General features: G+C 38.3%; 1 protein-coding gene across 1 annotated transcript in view; it reads right to left on the bottom strand.

The window, feature by feature from the left end:
• The window catches only part of map4k6 (mitogen-activated protein kinase kinase kinase kinase 6), a 42,337-nt gene extending 21,667 nt beyond the window's left edge, over nucleotides 1-20,670 (bottom strand). The window contains exons 1-11 of the mRNA XM_063011258.1: nucleotides 20,445-20,670; nucleotides 10,043-10,100; nucleotides 8,241-8,331; nucleotides 8,064-8,128; nucleotides 5,559-5,614; nucleotides 3,237-3,284; nucleotides 2,968-3,010; nucleotides 2,803-2,875; nucleotides 1,036-1,167; nucleotides 841-903; nucleotides 669-750 (exon numbers count right to left, since the gene is read on the bottom strand). Of these exons, the coding sequence (XP_062867328.1) occupies nucleotides 669-750; nucleotides 841-903; nucleotides 1,036-1,167; nucleotides 2,803-2,875; nucleotides 2,968-3,010; nucleotides 3,237-3,284; nucleotides 5,559-5,614; nucleotides 8,064-8,128; nucleotides 8,241-8,331; nucleotides 10,043-10,100; nucleotides 20,445-20,570 (837 nt within the window). The 5' untranslated portion in view covers nucleotides 20,571-20,670. The remainder of the gene's footprint in view (nucleotides 1-668; nucleotides 751-840; nucleotides 904-1,035; nucleotides 1,168-2,802; nucleotides 2,876-2,967; nucleotides 3,011-3,236; nucleotides 3,285-5,558; nucleotides 5,615-8,063; nucleotides 8,129-8,240; nucleotides 8,332-10,042; nucleotides 10,101-20,444) is intronic.
• Nucleotides 20,671-22,331: the final 1,661 nt, after the last annotated feature.

Raw genomic sequence — 22,331 nt, 5'->3', positions numbered from 1 at the left:
TGTTTTTTTCATCTCATCTAACCAGAGAAATGTCTTCCTCATGTTGACACAGTTTTTATTACATGCTGTAGCAATTTCAAAGGAGGTCACATATGTCTTTTACTCATTAGTGGCTTAAAATAAAGTAAAACTGACCATGAACTTGACCACAAAGCACTAACAAAAGGACCAACAGTTTGCAAGCAATGTACACCGTTATCAAAACAACATATTTTAACTGTGTTCTATTCACAGTAAAGATTACTGCTAATGACTAAGTTTTGTAACAGTTTGTAAAGTAAATACAACCTGCCTAGTATGACAAGTGTCTCTAATGTTAAAATGTTTTATATTTCAATATTGTTTAAACTCACAGAAATAATAAAGTAACAGAAAGAACAGCAGATCCTACTTACAAATAGACAAATACATAAAAATGGACAAATTAAACTACATCTGCTAGACCCTAGCTACTCCTGTATTCCTCAGATAGTTAATACACCCTTTGTAAATTTTGTCAGTAAATTATATGTACATTGTATCTGTACACAGTATCTGTGATTGGTATCCAACAGCTGTAACCAGATTTCATATGCATTTGAATAAAAATCCTTTTGTATGCATGCAGGTTTTAAGAGCAGTTTGTTAATGTATAATAGCAGTGCATGTGCTAGAACATAATACAATACCTGCAGGAGTTTCTCAGCAGTCGGTCTCTTCCGGGGACTCTTGGTGAGTGACATCTTAACAAAATTGTGAAATTCTGTCGACCTATGTAATAAAAATGAAGCGACTAAATTATGTAAACATCAAACAAAACATTTGAACATGACCCAAATGGTTATGTCTACTAATGTTTACCATTTGGCCTTGTCCTTCAGTTTGGGTGGCTGAAAGCTGCTTTTGGACATCAGCATTAAAGCTCTGGAAGAAAACACCGCAATTTTTTCACTCTGTAGTATCAAACATAGCTATACATGTACAATGAGAAACAAGTAACTGCTTAGCTGTGTACCAGGATAAATGTTTTCTTAAAGCCAGTAAATATTGAAATACCTCATCGGGTGTAAATCAAACATAGGTGGCTGGAGTTCTGCTAGTTCAATGGCTGTAATGCCCACTGCCCAGATGTCACACAGCTGGTTATAGCCACCCTTCCTCTCTACAGCTGCTACCTCAGGCGCCATCCTTATGCACACAGAATAAAGACAAAATATATAAATAAATATAATACTAATAATAATAATTGCTACTATTTTGTTGTTGTTGTTGTAACTTGAGTGATTCAATTTAGAACCTGATTACAAAAAAATTTATATTGCAAACACAGGTTGTAATATTTTGTAAGACAACTGTTTGAAAATGTGTAGGATTTAAGTTAATCTGTTTTGTTTTTAATCTAAATGTATATATGTTGTTTATTTTCACAATACATTTACCATATATGCTTTGTGTATGTAATATTAACTTCTGACTTGACTTGCACGCTAGGCTAAAGATTTGTGGCTTGAATTGGACTCTAGGCTAAAGACTCGTGACTTGACTTAGACTATAGCCTAAAGACTTATGAATTGACTTGGACTCTAGTCTAAAGACTTGTGACTCGACTTGGAATCTAGGCTAAAGACTCGTGACTTGACTTGGACTCTAGGCTAAAGACTCATGACATGACTTGGACTCTAGGCTAAAGACTCATGACATGACTTGGACTCTAGGCTAAAGACTCGTGACTTGACTTGGACTCTAGCCTAAAGATTCGTGACTTGACTTAGACTCTAGCCTAAAGACTTATGAATTGACTTGGACTCTAGCCTAAAGACTCATGATTTGACTTGGACTCTAGTCTAAAGACTTGTGACATGACTTGGAATCTAGGCTGAAGACTCGTGACTTGACTTAGATTTTAGTCTAAAGACTCATGATCTGACTTGGACTCTAGCCTAAAGACTCATGACATGACTTGGACTCTAGCCTAAAGACTTGTGACATGACTTGGACTCTAGGCTAAAGACTCATGACTTGACTTGGACTCTAGGCTAAAGATTTGTGACTTGACTTGGACTTTAGCCTAAAGACTCATGACTTGACTTGGACTTTAGCCTAAAGACTCATGACATGACTTGGTCTAGGCTAAAGACTTGTGACATGACTTGGACTCTAGGCTAAAGACTCATGACTTGACTTGGACTCTAGGCTAAAGATTTGTGACTTGACTTGGACTTTAGCCTAAAGACTTGTGACATTACTTGGACTCCAGCCTAAAGACTCATGACTTGACTTGGACTTTAGCCTAAAGACTTGTGACATTACTTGGACTCTAGCCTAAAGACTCATGACTTGACTTGGACTCTAGCCTAAAGACTTGTGACATTACTTGGACTCTAGCCTAAAGACTCATGACTTGACTTGGACTCTAGCCTAAAGACTTGTGACATTACTTGGGCTCTAGCCTAAAGACTCATGACTTGACTTGGACTTTAGCCTAAAGACTCATGACATGACTTGGACTGTAGGCTAAAGACTCGTGACATGACTTGGACTCTAGATTAAAGACTTGTGACTTGGCTCAGACTGTATTTTGTAACTTGTGAACATCTCTGTACCAAAGTCATTTTGAGGCAATTGTGGAGAATTTATGCTTCATCACACAAGCATGTACATAGTTCCTTTGGAAAATGCAAACTTAGTTTGATTTTGTCACTTTACTTTAGACAGGATGATTGAATGTGTCAATAAGACTTCGCCTCTCTTCAGTCAGAACAAGTGGAGGCCCATAAATGACACAATGATGCAAATCAAGACAAAGAAGTGATTATAACTCACCAGTAGGGAGTGCCAATAAAAGACTTTCTCTTCATGACTGATGCATTTATCTCGGCTGCAACCCCAAAATCCGCTGAGAAAAACAAAACAAAGATGGGAGGATTAAGATTTAAATATATTATCTGTTGGTTTGTTTGGGTTGGACAAAAATAAATCCTGACTGACCTAGTTTAACATCTCCCCGCTCAGTCAGAAGAATGTTGGCTCCCTGTGGAACAAAAAAATTACACAATGAGTACAGACATGCTTTTATTTCTTATGCATTCTCTTAATCTAACTCTTTAATTTACAAACACACATTTATGCTCATTCAACATCTTGTAAAATGGCCCTATAGTAAATTTGGTTTATTATAACAACTTTGGTGGCACTGATGACACTAGCAGCGACTAAAACCATTGTTTAGATAAAATAGTTAAACATATTGGTCTTACTTTTATGTCTCTGTGCATTTTTCCCATCACATGTAAATAATGTAGTCCCTGAAAACAAGAAAGAGACACATTACCATTTAATATAACAAAAAACATACATGAACTAAATAGCCTGATGCTAAATCCTCACCCTGATATAAAGCTTAATCTTGCATAATCATCCAGCTATAAGTAATTTTATATTAAGAGTGCATTTTTTCTAACCTTCATTCAAATATAAATGTAAATCCCAGACTATGTGTCAATGAAGATTTCCGCTGCTCTAGAATCTAATAAAACCTTCTATATAGTAAAGTTTTTTTTTATTTGGCTCCCCATACAAGAGTTACCTTTAAATAAAGGTTTGTGAGGCAGTTTTCAGTTCTGTCAGAAATCCCCCTCTTTGGGATGGACCCCATCCTTTTTAACTTAAACTCTGAGCTGGTCGTTCCGGCCTACCAAACAGGTAGCCTTTGCTTTTTTAAGTGCCAGGTTTTAGGTAAGATAAATTAAATTGAATAGGCTCCCCCTAGCCAGACTGGATGGTCTATTGCCACCAAGAGACTTTTGCCCCACACCTCAGCACACACCCCAAAAGGCAGTTATCCAATAAGAAATTCCAAAGACCTGATTGTAGTTTAAAGTTGATCTAAGACCTAAGTTCTCAGTAAGTCTCATTTTTAAATTGTAAAATTGTGTTTTGCCCTAAAGATGACTAAAAATTATTCATTTTAAGTAACCGCTTTATCCTGGTCATGGTTTGGCAGGCCTGATTCAACCAGGAAACACTGAGCGCATGGCAGGAATACCCTGAACAGGATATCAATTTATACCAAGGCTTTGACAACTTCTCAGCTGTGATAAGCTAGCTACATAGTCAAAATTAGGTTGTTGGTTTTATTCTTACCACTTCTATCAAATTGTATCAATTTATCAAATTGTAATATATTCTATCATGTAATTAATACATTTAGTATATTACTTAACATACTGTATACTTAGTTTCTAATTAACTCTGTTTGAACTTATGTGATACTTAGATGATTTACGATACCCAGCTGGGAAAAACAAAGTTTGCAAAAGTTTTACTCTTCACTCCCTTTTAGCCTAGTATATGTCTGGTGGCAAAGGCCATGAGAATGTGACATTAATTCAGTAGTTAAAGCTGCAACAATATAATAAATCTTGGGTGTTCAAGGCCATGTTGAGAAAAGAACTTAGATAATGCAGGAATAAAACCAAAAGATAGTAAGGACAGGAGGTTTTGCTATGTTGGTATGTATGTCATATGCTCTATCCTTTGTCTTTCATTTTATAAATAATGACTGTAATATTCATGTATATGTCTTTATAAACTCATGTATTTGCTTGTATGATTTAGTAGCACTCTAAGGCAGTTGCATGTTAGAGCACTGCTAGAAATGAGTCATGTTATGCAGTAAAAATGTAAGTTACATAACGCATGTGATTTACTAACGCATGTGATAATTCCACTGTAAATGTGATTTGATTCCACTTTATTTTATTTAGTTCAACGAGAAGTTGCAGTTTTGTATGGACAGCTGATTGTGAGCACCCATTGTTTTCAAAGATACTTCAACCCAGTAGTCTGGCCATAACCATGAAGCCCTTATTAAAGTCACTCAGGTGTTTATGCTGATCATATCTGTCAACATGTGTACTACAAGCAACTACCATTAGCCCATTAATTTAAATAGCCCTGTCCATGACAAACAAAGCTGTTAGACATAGACATTGCCATGCACATTTTGGTCCCAATGTTTGTACTGCATAATGTATTGCATATGAGTCTTGAAGCAAAAGACGTGCAAGATATTGTTATCTACAAACAAAAGGCACTGCAGAAAAAACACTTCTCTTAGGCATGGTAAGAGTGACTATGTGGGCTCGTGAGCACAAAAAGGTTTTTTATTATTATTATTTTGTTTATGCATTTTTTTTCTCCCAACTTTAGCGTATCCAAATACCCAGTTGCATTATGCTTCCTCTCTACTGATGTTGATCTCCACCCTGGTTGAGGAGAGCCGTGACTAACACACACCCCCTCCGACGTGTGCATTAGCCGACTGCATCTTTTTACCTGCACGAGGCAAGTTCATATGCGGATCAGCTTTAGTGTGCCAGCATGTTTTACCGTTGCGCCACCTGAGCACACGGCCACAAAAAGGTATTTGAAGTGAATAAAAAAATATTAACTAGAGCACATTCAAGTTTTGGCAGAAATTTTCACCACATATTAGCTAGGCAAAAACATTTGTTAGTTTAAGGAGACCTGATATTAAAGCTTACAATTTAAGAGCGTAACAATTAATTTGTTCTTACCTGAAGCGTTTCTCTGGATACAAATGCTATTTGTCTCTCTTTTAGAGGGCCGGTCACTGTGAAAATCAAACGCAACAAATTAGAATAACAGTGTTGCACCCCCAAATTACTAAAGAATGAAATTAGAAAATGTTCTGCCAAAAAAACCAATATACTTTATGACGTAAATTATTAAAAAGCTACAGTACATGAAATAGTGTAGGAAAAACATTCAATGCTTCTAAACTCACATTTGTACGGTTTGTAGGCTACGCCAATGCAAACTACAGATACTATATACTCATAAGCAATTGCAAGAGAACGTAAGTGAACCCCTAGGAATGACCTTAATTTCTGCATTAATTGATCCAAATTTTAGACAAACACATTAAATACAATAATAACACAAACAATTGTACTGCTCGTGTGTTGAGCACATTGAGTACACATCCATTGTACAGAAGCATTTAACATCTATAGCATGTATCAGATTTCTTTTTCCAAAGCACAACCATGGTAACTTGGCAATGGTGGGACTTAAACAAACAACCAGCTGATTGTTAGCTCTGTTTTGATCACTAGTCTAGTTTTGATAGACATTTGAATTCATTGTTTTCTCCTTGATCTTAAGGTGTCCAGGCCAAAAAGCATTTACAGTTTTTCTCATCTGTCCTTAGACCATTTCTGTAGAAGCATAGTGAAACATGTAGGTGGTCTCGGGGCAGCCACAATTATTTTTTTAGACAGCAGTGGCTTTCTTTGTGGTATCTTTCAGTGAATTGTTCTTTAGTGTTTTTAATACAGGACACATGAACAGAGATTTTTGTAGTGTCTTTAGAAGATCTTTTGCTGTTACCTTGAGTTCTTTCAGAATTGCCTGTTGTGCTTTTGGAATGATCTTAACAGAACACTCACTCCTAGGAAGAGTAGCAACAGCCCTGAATTTTCTTAATCTATAGACAGTTTGTCTAATCGTGAATTGGTCTTTAGCAATGCTTTTGTAGCCTTTTCTAGCTCCATTTGACTCTAAAACATGTCTTATGAGTAGGGCCCTACTAAATGTGCTTATTTCAAGGACCTTGTTTTTAAAAAATCCCAGATTTCACAGATTTTTACATTTCACGGCAGTAATTAAAATACACTCATAAATTGAATGATAGAATAAATGGAATACAATACACAGCATAGCCTACGTTAACAGTTGAATGTAAACCTAAAACATCCAGTGACGGGAATCTTTTGTCTCAAAGACGAAAATTCTTGTGCGTGTTTTGACACACTCTCCTCTGCATCCACAGAATCGGTTGGGAGTTTTCCAAACTCAGTTACCCAAGTACTGTTTTAGCTGCATTAGACTTTAGGGCCACCTCATAGTACAAATTAACCAGTACTTAAATGCTACGCGAATAAAAAACGTTAAATAACTAAACACAGACCTTAAATTTTGAATTTCACAACAAATTGCATATTACATGGGAAAAGGCTTATTCCACGGTCTGTGACGCAATTTGCATGGGTCTTTTAAAAGTTGTTTTTCTTATGACATGGGTCAAACTGACCAATCTTTTTGCCTGTATCTGTGCTTTGTGTACCTTTTTGTTGCTGCACTGTGGATGTTTTCTTAATGTGCTCAATAAAACACATAAAAAGTACAACTCTAATTAGATAAGTTAGAATGTGTTTATCTAGGGGCGGCACAATGGCTCGATGAGTAGCACTGTCGCCTCACAGGTGTGTGTCTGTTTGCCCTGTGATGGACTGGCAACCTGTCCAGGATGGTTCCTGCATTTCGCCCAGTGAGCTATACCCATCACGACCCTAAATCAGATAAAGCGGTGGTAAAACAGACAATGAATGAATATACTGTATGCGTTTCTCTATAATTGTGACTTAGATCATGGTTCGAAATTAGGGGGTCAGACCCTACTAATTAATACTTTGAACCTAACATGTTTTACACACTTTGGTTATTGGTTACACAAAATTTTAGATTTAAGTTTAATGTCAAACACAGTCATGGACAATTTTGTATCTCCAATTCACCTCACTTGTCTTTGGACTGTGGAAAAAAAATGGAGCTCCCAGAGGAAACCCACGCATGTAAACTTCACACAGAAAAGACCCGGACCGCTCTATCCGCTCTATCTATCTAGATAGTTTTACATTAACATGCAGTGCTTTCTCAGGCTTGTGCAACTGCATCCTTATATAAAGCTGACCACTCAATTGTCACTGCATAATTCACACTATGACTTAATCAGACCACATTTTATTAGTAATCTTTTAACTGAGACAGGATGCTTGTGGCTCAGCCATAATATATGATACATGTTGTACTTATGCAGCACTTTGTACCAGATAAACAGAGCTTCTTTTAACAAGGTCATCACAGAAGGATGGGTGGTATTTAGTGTGATGGAGCCTCCCATCCTGTCCTTCCTCTAGGTCACAACCATAACAGCTAACAGAACATCATAGCCATCTCTATCTCGAAGACATGCATTTCACTGTCAAGATGAATATTACCATGGTAGATGTCTTGCAGTGACCCTCCTCCACAGAACTCCATGCAGATCCACAGTTTGTTGTTTCTGTTCAATTTGGACATTTGGTTTATAATATCAGCACAATCTATGACCAGTTCAATAAAACAATTAAATAAGGTTTAAATGTTAACTCAGTATTAAAGGAAAATGACCAAACCTGAAGTAGCTGCCAAAATAGGCCACAATGTTTTTGTGCATGCAGCCCTTCATCATGGTGATCTCCTGCTGTATGCTTGATATGTCATCTCCTGAAACACAGATAATCCTAATCTAGTTTGTAATCTGTCCCTAGGGATCTACTTGATGCCTGCTATTAATGCCCTGTCTAAATCACAGCCATGTGAACAACTAACCAGGATTATCAGTTTAGGATAAAGGCCAAATGCCAGCATGAATGGATCAGCTTAAAATTCGCTAGTAGTGTCATAAACAATAATAAACTACAAAACCAACATAGTGGACATTTTAATATATACTGAAACAAATGTGTGACATTTAACTTCTATTCCTGTGTACATGGTGTATGAACTGATTTAAATGTATTGTTTTCATTTTTTAGACGGGCTTTCCACATTATACAGTCAGAGTACTAGTGAGTCCATTCCATTAGTAGCACTAAAGTCAGCCTTACCAACTAAACTAAGGTTCAAATTCATAATTACATAAATATTTACTAACACAGGATGAAGCTGTGCGAGTAAGTCCAGGGCATCTTGTATGCTGCCCAGAAGAGGAGGGCTTACCTGAATCTTAAGCCAATAAGCAAATCAACAGCATACAAAATAGTTATGCTGCTAGGCAAATGTTGGGCAAATATGCATGGCACAAGAAAATTTGACCCAAACATATTTGTTAAAGAATAAAACTTCTCTGATTTCTCTGCATTGTATTGCACATGCAACAGCTAAGAATATGATGTTCACTGTTCTACAGTTATTTTAGTTGGTAAAGGATAATTACTTATTGCTTAAAACACTAAAGAAAAAAGGCGACAAAAAGAGTACGACACCTTTGTTTAAACCATTATTTATGCTCCACTTGTTGGTAAAACACTACTGAAAATATATTTAAACAAATGTTTAGAAGGGTTAAGGACCTTGCTCAAGGGCCCAAAAGTGGCTGCAAAGCAGAGCTTTGATTTGAACCTCAATCTTCCCAAAGCTCTACACACTAGGCTACCACTGTACCACGGTACTATTACTAACATAATCAAACCACCTAAAAGAGAATAAAACAGTAAGAAAAAATTCTTATTTGAAGATGTTCTAGACAGTAGATTTTGCCCTGCTTTCTACCTGTCTAAACCTGCCAGTACTCTTTACACTATATTGCCAAAAGTATTCGCTTGTCTGCCTTCACACGCATATGATCCATGCAGCTGCTCGGCCATGGAAAACCATTCCATGAAGCTTTCTACGCACTGTTCTTCAGCTAATCTGAGGGCCACATGAAGTTTGGAGGTCTGTAGCGATTGACTCTGCAGAAAGTTGGCGACCTCTGCGCACTATGCGCCTCAGCATCCGCTGACTCCGCTCTGTCATTTTACGTGACCTACCACTTCGTGGCTGAGTTGCTGTCGTTCCCAATCGCTTCCACTTTGTTTTAATACCACTAACAGTTGACTGTGGAATATTTAGTAGCGAGGAAATTTCACGACTGGACTTGTTGCACAGGTGGCATCCTATCACGGTACACCGCTGGAATTTACTGAGCTCCTGAGAGCGAACCATTCTTTAACAAATGTTTGTAGAAACAGTCTGCATGCCTAGGTGCTTGGTTTTATACACCTGTGGCCATGGAAGTGATTGGAACACCTGAATTCAATTATTTGGATGGGTGAGTGAATACTTTTGGCAATATAGTGTATCTGGAATCTTGGTAAATTAGAATGTGAAATATCATAAAGCTCATGAATACAAAGACGCAATTTTTTAAGGTTACCAGCATCCAAGAACTTACCAGCATCCAGTTTGACCACTTTGATGGCTGCAATGACAGATGTCCGAATGTTCCGTGCCTATCCATTGGGGGGAAAAGAAAAGGCTGGTCAGGTAAACTTTTTATAAGGATCTATGGTTACCATAACTTAATGTAAGATTTTAAGTTACTGGTGTTCTCATGTATAGTGGATTCAGAAAGTATTCTGACCCCTTGACTTTTTGAAAACTTTGTGTTGTTTTATTTGATTTTATATAAATATAACTGCCATTTTTACCATTTGCCTTTTTATTTTTATCTACACTTTATCACCCATATTGACAAAATAAAAAGATGCTTGTAGAGTTCTTCGAAAATTAATTAAAAATCAAAAACTGAAATTTATTATTCGCATTATTTGAATAATAGTATTCAGGCCATTCATTCAATACTTGGTGAAGTCCTAGCAATTACAGCTGCAAGTCCTCTTGGATACACCTATACAACCTTTTTGCAAACCATGATTTAAGGGTTTAAGTTTGGGTCATGAAGCCACACTCAAAAGTTGCGACAGAGCAAATTAAAAGTGAAACATGTATAAAATATACACCGTTACACAATATTAAAACATCCCACACTAATGAACTGGTAACTGGTGAGGGTATCTTTACCTTGAATGAAAAAAGATCCACCAAAGTCTCAGTACTTGCAAGCAAAGATGGGCTAGTTTAAAAAGAACATTTCTTGATGCAAGATTGCAGATCATTTAAATCTTTCATACCATCTACATGACATAATATTGTAAAAAAAAATTCAGATGTAACGATACACTCTACCCACGATGCGATGCAATTCAAGATACTGGGTTCACGTTACGATTTTTTCCCGATTTTTTAAAACTGAAATTGAAGACAAATTATGACAAAGTTTGCTTTAATTATTTCTCTTAAAAAATAAAATAAAATATTGTATTTGTGATTATCTTTTAATTATCTAAATAATGAATGCCCTTTTATTTCTAAGGTAGGTACAAACTATGCAAAACAATTTTGAATTAAGCCCAATTTGGCTGAAAAAGCCCGAATTTGGCAACCAGGCATATAGCGCCAGTGACGTCAACCAGGCGAGGTGAACAGCGCCAGTGCCCTCTGCTGTTTAAAGTGAATATCGATTCATTTTACATGTCAAATCGATTTGAATCGTGGCATTTTTGAATCAGTTAATAACTGTATTGTGGTGAATCATTACATCCCTAATATGAAGATATCATGCTACTGTGATAAATTTTGCCAAATGGGCCTTAAAGTACTTTGGAAAACCATTGTCATTTAACACAGTCCACTCCTGTATGAAACTCTATTACACAAAAAGATAGCCAGACATTTTTGTGCAGAAAAGCAGCCAAGTTTTCTGGGTCCAAGCTCATCTTAGATAGACCAAAAGACAGTGGAAATGTACAGTCAAGGCGGAAAGTCTGCACACTCCTTTCATCTTCTCAGCACTTCACAAATCACGCCTTTACGGAAGAGTAGCCAGACAGAAGCCACCTCTTAGTAAAAGGCACATGACTGCCTGCTTGGAGTTTGCCAAAAGGCACCTAGGGGACTCTCAGACCATGAGAAACAAGATTCTCTGGTCTGATGAAACCAAAATTGAACTTTTTGCTTAAATACCAAGCATCACATCTGGAAGAAACCAGGCACCATTCATTACCTGGCTAATGCCATCCCTACAGTGAAGCATGGCAGTGGCAGCATCATGATGTGGTAAAGTTTTTCAGCAGCGGGACCGGGGTGACTAGTCCTGATAGAGGGGAAGGATGAATGCAGCTAAGTACACCAAGATCCTTGAGAACAAAGGAGTGGCTTCAGAGAAAGTCTGTGAATGTCCTTGAGTGGCCCAGCCAGAGCCCAGACCTGAATCCAATCGAACATTTGTGGAAGGAGCTGAAAATGGCTGTGTACCAACGCTCGCCATCCAACCTGATGGAGCTTGCAAGGATATGCCAAGAGGAATGGGCAAAAATGTCCAGAAACAAGTGTGCCAAGCTCATAGCTTCTTTCCCAAGATGCCTTGAAGCTGTAATTGCTGCCAAAGGTGCATCAACCAAGTATTAGGCTAAGGGTGTGTACAGATATTTTTAAACCCTGTTTTTACTTTATAATTATTGGTGATTGTGTGTAGATGTTTGAGGCAAAAAAAAAAAATATATTATAGAATGAGTCTGTAATGTAATAAAATGTGGAGACGGTGAAAGGGGTGTGCAGACTTTCCAGCTTGACTGTATTTTGTGGTCAGCAGTGTTAATTTTGACAGCAAATTTTGATTTAGTTTTAGTCATAGGCTTTTTACTAAAATGTCATTTAGTTTTAGTCTTAGTCTAGGTTTGGTCGACTAATTATCATAAGACTTTAGTCGACTAAATCTACAGTCGATTCAGTCAACTAAAATACATATTTGTTTGTTTATTAGGATTTAAACGTCATGTTTTTACACATTGGTTACATTCATGACAGGAACGGTAGTTATTCATTACACAAGGTTATATCGAACACAGTAATGGACAAATTTAGTATCTTCAATTCACCTCACTCGCACGTCTTTGGACTGTGGGAGGAAACCGGAGCACCCGGAGGAAACTCACGCAGACATGAGGAGAACATGCAAACTCCACACAGAAAGGACCCAGACCGCCCCACCTGGGGTTCGAACCCAGGACCTTCTTGCTGTGAGGCGACACCGCAACCGACTTAGCCACAGTGCCGCCCTAAAATAAATATAAAGGGTGTCAAATGTAAATGCTTTTTTATCACTTCCCTTAAATTATTTAAGTCATTATATACACTTACACAAAATGAAACATTTTTAACCAGTTATGGAATATTATTAATGTTTGAATGTGCAATACACACAAAACCAGATTTAACTTATTTCAAACAACATCTTTATTTACCTGAGCTTGCTTATTGAGCATAACAATAACAAAAGATTAATGACCAGTAGGCCTGCTCTGCCTGAAAAATATATGCATTGTTCATAACAAATTGCATATTACATTCTTTATAAAACTGGGTACCGTAAAAGCAGCAGTGACATTATGTTGCCATTATACTGCCAGCAGTGCCAGATGTTTCAGATTTGTTGTGTTTTTACCCGAGATCGCCCCACATGGTTTACACATCATCTTGTTTTTCACGACATCAAATGAGAAATGTGTCCATATATCGGCTCTCCTCTTTCTCCCTGTTGACATTGTGGAGTTAACCTAGTTCCATGAGTAAAGACAGTTCACAGGCTAGTCTGGTCTTCCCGGGTTTAGATCAAATGTGTGCGAGTGTGGTCTTACCGCAAAAGATTAGTATTGATTGGATGGCTAATCGGCTTGTCCCGCCCCTCCAAATACGCTAAAGTAGTTCTGATTGGATCTCTTTCTAACTTGTCCCTACCTTCCACAAAACTAAATCAGTTATTGGATGTCGTCCCTGACAAACATTTTCGTCTCGTTTTTATTCGTTGACGAAAGTGTCAATTCATTTCGTCATAGTTTTTATCCTTTTTTGTAGTTTTTATTTAGTTATCGTCTCGTTTTCGTCATGAAAAAAAGGTTCGTTGACGAAAACTATGACGAAAATCATTCGTCAACGAAATTAACACTGGTGGTCAGATAATTGATGTGCATCGGTTATTGCAGCATGAGTGACTTGCATATGTGTAGGTACCATTGAAGCAGTAAAATATACTGGGATCTTAAAAAGACATATGCTGTCATCAGGTGACATCTTTTCAAATGATGCAAGAATGGGCAAAAATTTCACTTCCAAAGCTGCAACAATTAGTATCCCCGGTTACCAAATAATTAAAATGCACACTTAGAAAAAAGGGTGACATGACACTTTTGTGTCAGTGTGAAAGCATCAACTTCTACATTTTTTATATTTACAAACTACAATTCAAATGTTTAAGCACATTATTTAAAATATTTTCTCTGCTTTTTAATTGGGTATATTAAGGTTCAAAAGAATTAACAAATCACACATTTTTGTTTTTATTGCATTTTACAAAATGTCCCAACTTTTTCAGAAAGTTTAACCATACATTACATGCCAAACAACACTGAGGCTCATTGTGACAATGTCTGTGGCTGATAACAGCAGAACTGAGAAATCCAATGGTACTAAAGGGGAAGTGAATACAAAAAGCACCATTTTCTATATTGGTGTTAACGTTCGTATCTCAGTAGTAACAGTAGTATTGTATTTGTAAGAATCAGACAGTTCACTGCAGGTATACTACCACTCCTGGCAGGGTGGACAAGTCAACAGAACCCAGAGCCCATTTTTATAACTGAAGGATGCGCATTTAAACCACAGTCCATATACTGTATATGTACAGTTACACTTACATGGTAAATACTCTTTGATATTGATGTTATGTTACAATGCATCATACTGCAAGCAAATCATTGTGTGAAAATAATAATGTGTCTATATAACAGTCAGTGAGCATATCAAAGCATAATCATTTCAAGTTTAGGTTCAGTTGGGTATAATAAACTAAACAGCTTGATGTCCCTCTTTGGTAGAACCACATGTGTACTGAATTTAAGACCCAAGTGTCCATAAGGTGTTCATGCTAGCTGTTGGTATGCCACTTTTGAAAACAAACTATGACCTCTCAAATTTATAAAGGTATCTAATCAGCACTAGCTAAAATGCTAAATTATCTACTGCTTGTGTGAGATCATGGTTATATTTTAATAGGCCTTAATAGCTTTATAGCCCATATATATTACTCACTCACTCACTCTGAAGCTGGAGCCTATCCCAGCTTTTCAATGGTTGCAAGGCACACAGTAACACCCTGGACAGGGCGCCAGTCCATCGCAGGGCACACACACACACACACACACACACACATTCACCTAGAGGGCAATTCAGTGTCTCCAATGAACCTGACTGCATGTTTTTGGACTGTGGGAGGAAACCGGAGCTCCCGGAGGAAACCCACACAGACACAGGAAGAACATACAAACTCCACACAGAAAGGACCCGGACCGCCCCGCCTGGGGATCGAACCCAGGACCTTGTTGATGTGAGGCGACAGTGCTACCCACCGAGCCGCCGTGCCACCCTATATACTGTAGATTACTTTATTTAGCTAATACAAGACTTCTGTCACAAAGGGGCCCTTGGCTTCAAAAGGTTTGAGAACTACTGGCGTACTTGTAACCATGGTAATACCATCAGCCAGTGACACATCAGCTGCCACAGGGAAGGTTATATCAAAAGAAAAAAAATAGAAGCACTGCTCATTTCCTGTTTTCTTTCCTGTTTCACCCGATCACATCCTGTGACATCTTTCTCTCTGTTTGTTTAAATTACAACACATGGATTACTACTGTCCAGCAGGTGTAATCATGTTGGTCAGTTACTGTCCATCAAAAAGTGCATGCATTTATAAGCCATGAAGCTCTAGGTATAGTAAAAATATATAAATGAGTTAATTGTTCTGGGGTGACATATTTCCCACACTACTGACTCTTGTTTGCACCTCTTTTAGTATTAGGTGTGTTAGGTTTTCCTGTTGTGGATGACTTAATGTTTCACAGTGGCAAGAAAATGAATCACTTAGTTTTTTTTCTTAGTCATAAACTCATATAGGCACATATTTGTAAATTTATAATAGAACTGTTGGCTGTTCCACATTTGAAAGCCAAGCATCATCTGTTACACCAGGTAAACCTCATGTCACCATATGCTGAAATCAGGATTTCCTGTGGTCTAACAGTCATACAATAAAGTGAAATAAAAGTAATGGAGCAGTTACATTTACAGTTACATTTGTGGCATTCAGCAGATGCTTTTATCCAAAGCAACTTAGAATTATTACTGGATCCAATTTGAGCAATTGAGGGTTAGGGGCCTTGCTCAGGGGCCCAACCTGACAATGGTGAGGCTTAAATTGGCAATCTTATGATTACTAGTCACCCCATGTAACTAATAAATTTGTTCATTTATAATTGTAACTGTAAGCAAGTTACATGTTTTATGCAATCTCTATTGACTAACACTCCCACTAAAATAGGTCATAATAAAAGCTCAGAAACTTTCATTGTGGCATTGTCATAGAATGCTATAGATAGTGTTGCAATAGTATGGAAACATCTAAGATTAAAAAATGCTTCCCACAGAATGGGTCTAGTAAGGGCTAAAGCATATGTGTAGCTTAAATTGCTCTTAGTGGCAAAATTTACTACAGAGCTTTCTCTAGAAAATATGCAATTTTATTTTACTTACAAAAAACGTTTATTTAGTGGTTACATATCTGTACACACACTTAGCCATTACAGCTTCAAGGCGTTTTGGGAAAGAAGCTATGAGCTTGGCACACTTGTTTCTGGACATTTTTGCCCATTCCTCTTGGCAAATCCTTGCAAGCTCCGTCAGGTTGGATGGGGAGCGTCGATACACAGCAATTTTCAGCTCCTTTCACAGATGTATGATTGGATTCAGGTCTGGGCTCTGGCTCATGATGCTGCCACCGCCATACTTTACTGTACGGATGGCATTAGCCAGGTGATAAGCGGTGCCTGGTTTCCTCCAGACATGACACTTGGTATTCAGGCCAAAAAGTTTAATTTTGGCTTCATCAGACCAGAGACTCTTGTTTCTCATGGTTTGAGAGTCCTCTAGGTGCCTTTTGTAAAACTCCAAGCAAGATGTCATGTGCCTTTTACTAAGGAGTGGCTTCCGTCTGGCTACTCTACCATAAAGGCGTGATTTGTGGAGTGCTGCCTGGATGGTTGATCTTCTGATAGGTTCTCCCATCTCCACAAGGATACGCTGGAGCTCTGTCAGAGTGACCCTCAAGTTCCTCCTCACCTCCCTGGCCAAGGCCCATCTTCTCCGATCGCTCAGTTTGGCTGGGCGACCAGGTCTAGGAAGATTTTTGGTGGTTCCAAACTTCTTTTATTTACAAATGATGGTGGCCACTGTGCTCTTTGGGACGTGTAAAGCTGCAGCAATTTTTCTGAACCCTTCTCCAGATCTATGCCTTGACACATTCCTGTTTCTGAGGTCTGCAGATAATTCCTTTGATCCCATGGCTTGGAGTTTGCTCTGATATGCACTGTCAACTGTGGGACCTTATATAGGCAGGTGTTGTCAATTCCACAATCATTTCCAATCAATTGAATTTACCACAGGTGAACTCCAATTAAATTGTAGAAACATCTCAAGCAGTATCAGTAAAAACTAAATGCACCTCAGCTCACTTTTGGGTGTCATATCAAAGGGTGTGCACACTTGTGTACATATGATATTTTACATTTTGATTTTTAATAAATTAGCACATTATGTCTAAAAACCTGCTTTCGCTTTGTCATTGTGGACTGTTTTGTGTAGAATTTTTTTTCCCCTTTTTCTTCTACATCCTCTCACTAATGCTGGTCCCTGCTCCTAATTGGGGAGGACGAGGCAGCTCCATGCCCCCTCCGACACGTGCACAGCAATCAAACATCTTATCACCTACACTTGACAAGTGCAGTGCAGTACAGCGCTGTGCACGGAGGGCCACACCCTCTACCGCACTCCTTCCTCATCTCCATGCAGGCGCCACCAACCAGCCAGCAAAGGTCGTAATCGCACTAGTCTGAGAGAGAGTCCCCATCCGGCTTAGTCCAGCCCCTTATCTGAACAACAGGCCAATCGTTGTTCATGTAGCCGCTCAGCCTTAGCCGGCAAGGCAGAGCCGAGATTCGATATGATGTATTCGAGATCTCAGCTCTGGTAAACAGCGTGCGTTTCACCGCTGCGCCACCTGAGCGGCTTTTTGTGTAAAATTTTGTGACAAAACATGAACTCAGTCTATTATAGAATGAGTCTGTAATATAATTAAACATGAAGAAGGTGTAAGGGGTGTGCAGACTTTCCGGCTTGACTGTATTATAGACTGCCTCTGGAAGCATTGTTAGATCACCCCTCTCTAATGATTTATGAAGTGTCATGGAATGGTTGACAAAAAAGTCACAGCACACATCAGCCTAGAATCACTACGTACAATATGTTAGCAGGAGTAATATGAAAACATTGGACTCTAGGGCAGTGCAAAATGTTTGCTGGAGTTTTAGCAGAGCTCTAAAAAATAACATTACAATTGGCTACCATAACACCAAATTAATAATGTAATAAACAAAGACTAATTTGTTTATTTATTTCAGTGTTATTAAAAAGCCACAACAACTAGACATTCTAGCAAACTGATTGCTTTCGATTGTGTAAAAAAAAACTCAACCCCTTCCAACAAGCTTTGGATTGATTGGAGTGCAGACTGTGAGCATGCTCAATACCCCAAAAGCTCATGTGGCTACTTGGGGCTCAATTTGCAGCACTGTTTCTTTTGGGGTCAAAACATTGCATTACATTTAAAACCCCAAATCAGAAAAAGTTGGGACAGTATGGAAAATGCAAATAAAATAAAAATTTACATTTACTTTGACTTTTATTTGATTGCAGACAGTTTGAACCCAAGATATTTCCTGTTTTGTCTGCTCAACTTCATTTCAATTAATATACCTCCATTCTTGCATTTCAAGCCTGCAACACATTCCAATAAAGTTGGGACGGGGTCAATTCAGGGCTAGTAATGAGGTAAAAAAATTTTAAGAGGTAAAAAAGGAATTTCAGTGCATAAAGGCCAAGAGCGCAAGCTTAAGCTGAATGCCCGCGATCTTTGATCCCTCAGACGGCACTGCATCAAGAACCACATGGGCTAATATAACCACTTTGGCAAACCTTTGTCAAGCACTACAATACGGAGTTACATGCACAAATGTCACTTAAAACTTTACTGTGCAAAAAAGAAGCCTTATGGGCTCAGAGGCATCTAGGATGGACCATCACACAGTGGAAACGTGTATTGTGGTCAGATGAATCAGCATTCCAGGTCTTTTCTGGAAAACGTGCGCTCCGGACCAAAGACTCCAGACTCCAGTCCAAAAGCCAGGGTCTGTCATGGTATGGGGCTGTGTCAATGCCCTTGGCAAAGGTAATTTACACTTCTGTGGTGGCAGCATTAATGCAGAAAAGTACATTGAGATCTTAGAGCAACATGTGCTGCCTTCTAGACGTCATCTGTTTCAGGGACGTCCATGCATTTTTCAACAAGACAATGCAAAACCACATGCTGCACACATTACAAAGGCATGGCTGCAGAAGAAGAGGGTACGGGTACTGGACTGGGCTGCCTGCAGTCCTGACCTGACCCCAATAGAGAATGTGTGGAGAATTTTAAATTTTGAAAAATGTGACGACGACCCCGTACTGTTGAACATCTTAAGACGTGTTTGCAGGAAAAATGGGACAAAATAAAAGCTGAAACACTAAATCACTTGGTATCCTCGGTGCCAAAACGTCTTTTAAGTGTGGTGAAAAGGAATGGCAACATTACAAAGTGGTGAATGCTTTACTGTCCCAACTTTATTTTTTTGGAATGTTTTGCAGGCCTGAAATGCAGGAATGGATGTTTATTAATAAATGAAATTAAGTTGAGCAGACAAAACATGAAATATCTCAGGTTCATCCTGTCTGCAATCAAATAAAAGTCAAAGTAAAAGTTTTATTATTTGCATTTTCCCAACTTTTTCGGATTTGGGGTTGTAATTAAGATGCAACAAAAAGGATTTGCTGCGATAAACCATCCATGCCACATTCCTGCTTTCTGTTCATGAGAAAAGAGTGTTTTTGTATTAATCACACAACAATGGGAAATGCAAGGCAATCAATAAATAGAAAGAATATAAATTTGTGATGGGCAATACAGATTCTTCAAAAATAACCAAGACTGTCTTTTAAGCCATCCATGATAAAAGCCAGGAAACATTTGGGTGAATTGTGAACAAATAAATAATGAACAATTTTTTGTCTTTATAATCACGTCAACATATTTTAATGTATCATTTATTATATGACGAGTTTTGACAATGGGAAACAATGGGCATATTTAAATGAATATAGTATCAACCTATTTTAACATTATCTTTTCGATCATTTCACAATGGGTAGGTGTCTAAAATGTACAACTCTGCATGGTCATTCGCATTAAATGTATTTTAAGTATTTAAAATTAAGGTAATAAATAAATAAATATAAGGGAGCAAAATATGTGATTCAACCAATGTTCCTTTATAAAGCCTATGAAGGAACATAGCGGTAAAGACTACCGTTTAAAATAGTATTCACGGGCTCAACTAAAAACTGAAATAGCATTTTTAATCAATTTAAACACACAACCAGTTCAACATGTGCATACTTCGAGCTCTGTACTAAATGATATGTCAAAACAACACGCCACCTCAGTTTGTACATACTATTTAGTATGGTAGTATGCAGTATACAAGTAGCAGTTAATCGTCGCAAAGTTTGACATGCTGGTTCGCATTGTGTACCTTAAAAACATCGCCGTACGTTCCGCTCCCAATGCGACGGATCAGCTCGTAGTCGTCCAGAGGATTGGTGCGTAACACCCCGATGGCATCCATAGCAGCCATTGGCACTCGCACTCCACCATACATTGAGGTTTTGTGTTATAAAGCTGTTGATGGTATGCTGCTCAGGCACTGTCTCCACTTCCTCATTGGCATCTGAATTTACCACAGCTATGAAGAAAATGGCTTCGTAACATTCCGCTGATTTAGCGTGAGGATGTTGTGGGGCTTTGTGAATCAAATCCTCAAGGGCTGTGTTCGAAATATTGTTACTATGTATAAATAGTACCAGTAGGTGAGCTACGGTATTACTGGTTTGATTCTGCTGGACTGACCCAAGTAAATATAATTAATTGACATAATATTGCAGTGTTCTCAGATCCAGTCCCTGTCTTATACAGTTATTGTGTGCCATTGTGAATAATAAAGCGTTTCAACCATTGTGTTCGGTTGACACTGACTCTTGTTCCCAGACACCCCAGTGTTGTGTGGGTCAAAATTAAGCAAACCAATTAACCGGAGAGATGAGAGGTTCTGTAAAGTGTGTGTGTGTGTGTGTGTGTGTGTGTGTGTGTGTGTGAGTGTGACAGAGTGTGAGACAGAGAGACAGAGAGACAAAAACATGTAAATGTATTGTCTTTAATCAATTATTTTAGCTGGGGTCTTTGAGACCTCAAACAGAAATGGAGATGCTTGGAACACAATATCAATATAAATATTATCAATATAAAATATTGTTTATTTGCACTTTGCATAATATTAGGAAAACTCGTAAGGAATCGAACGGATTAAAAAAGGCTAAGCATATTTTGTGAGAGCTGTTAAAGAGGCTCTGGGGTTTTAGAGACCCCAAACATAACATGAGGGTTAACATGAACAAAACTTAACGTGGCTTACCATACTAAATCAATTATTTAGAAATTTCTCTCACTTGTTACAGGTCAGAAGTACTCTTTACTGCTAAAATGACGAACCTGTGGCCCAAAAGGAAAGTATTATTTTAACGTTGCACTTTTTCTTTGTTTGCTTTTTTTATGGTGATGAAAAATACCATTAGGGCTTCAAATAGAAACACAACAAAGTTTCAAAGTTTGGGAATACCTGAAAGTCAGTTATCTGAACAGTGAGGCTTAACCCCAGGTGCTTTTCTTTTGGACATGCATTAAATATATATGAAGCAAACTTTGCATACGTACGGATTAGATTTTAGTCTGCCGATGAGTATTGTGGACTGTTTTTAATGTGCATCATTCTTACAAAAGACTGAGTTTAATATGCGCATGACAGACAACCAGCCCCACCTACAGACGTTTAAGAGTAAGTACAAGGCACTTTAATAACTACATGTGACTACAGTACATGGGCAATTAGATATTTACTCACTTTCTTAACCGCTTCTCCAGTTAGGGTCGCGGGGGGTGCTGGAGCCTATCCCAGCGTTCCAATGGGCGCAAGGCACACAGTAACACCCTGGACGGGGCGCCAGTCCATTCCAGGGCAGACACACACACACACATTCACCTATAGGGCAATTCAGTGTCTCCAATTAACCTGACTGCATGTTTTTGGACTGTGAGAGGAAACCGGAGCTCCTGGAGGAAACCCACGCAGGCACGAGGAGAACATGCAAATTACGCACAGAAAGGACCTGGAACGCCTGTGGATCGAACCCAGGACCATCTTGCTGTGAGGCGACAGTGCTACCCACCGAGCCACCGTGCCGCCCCAATTAGATATTTAGATATTAGACATTCGCTGAAATGCACAGCATCTTAAGCAATGCATGTATTGTAGCAAACAAAAGGTCATAAAGTAGCAACCATTGGTAGTTTTTTTGTTTCACGTGGT

This window comes from Trichomycterus rosablanca, chromosome 16 (assembly GCF_030014385.1).
Source record: "Trichomycterus rosablanca isolate fTriRos1 chromosome 16, fTriRos1.hap1, whole genome shotgun sequence".
Taxonomy (NCBI): domain Eukaryota; kingdom Metazoa; phylum Chordata; class Actinopteri; order Siluriformes; family Trichomycteridae; genus Trichomycterus; species Trichomycterus rosablanca.
Note: the sequence above shows the minus strand (reverse complement) of the source record. Positions and strands in the feature narration are given on the sequence as shown.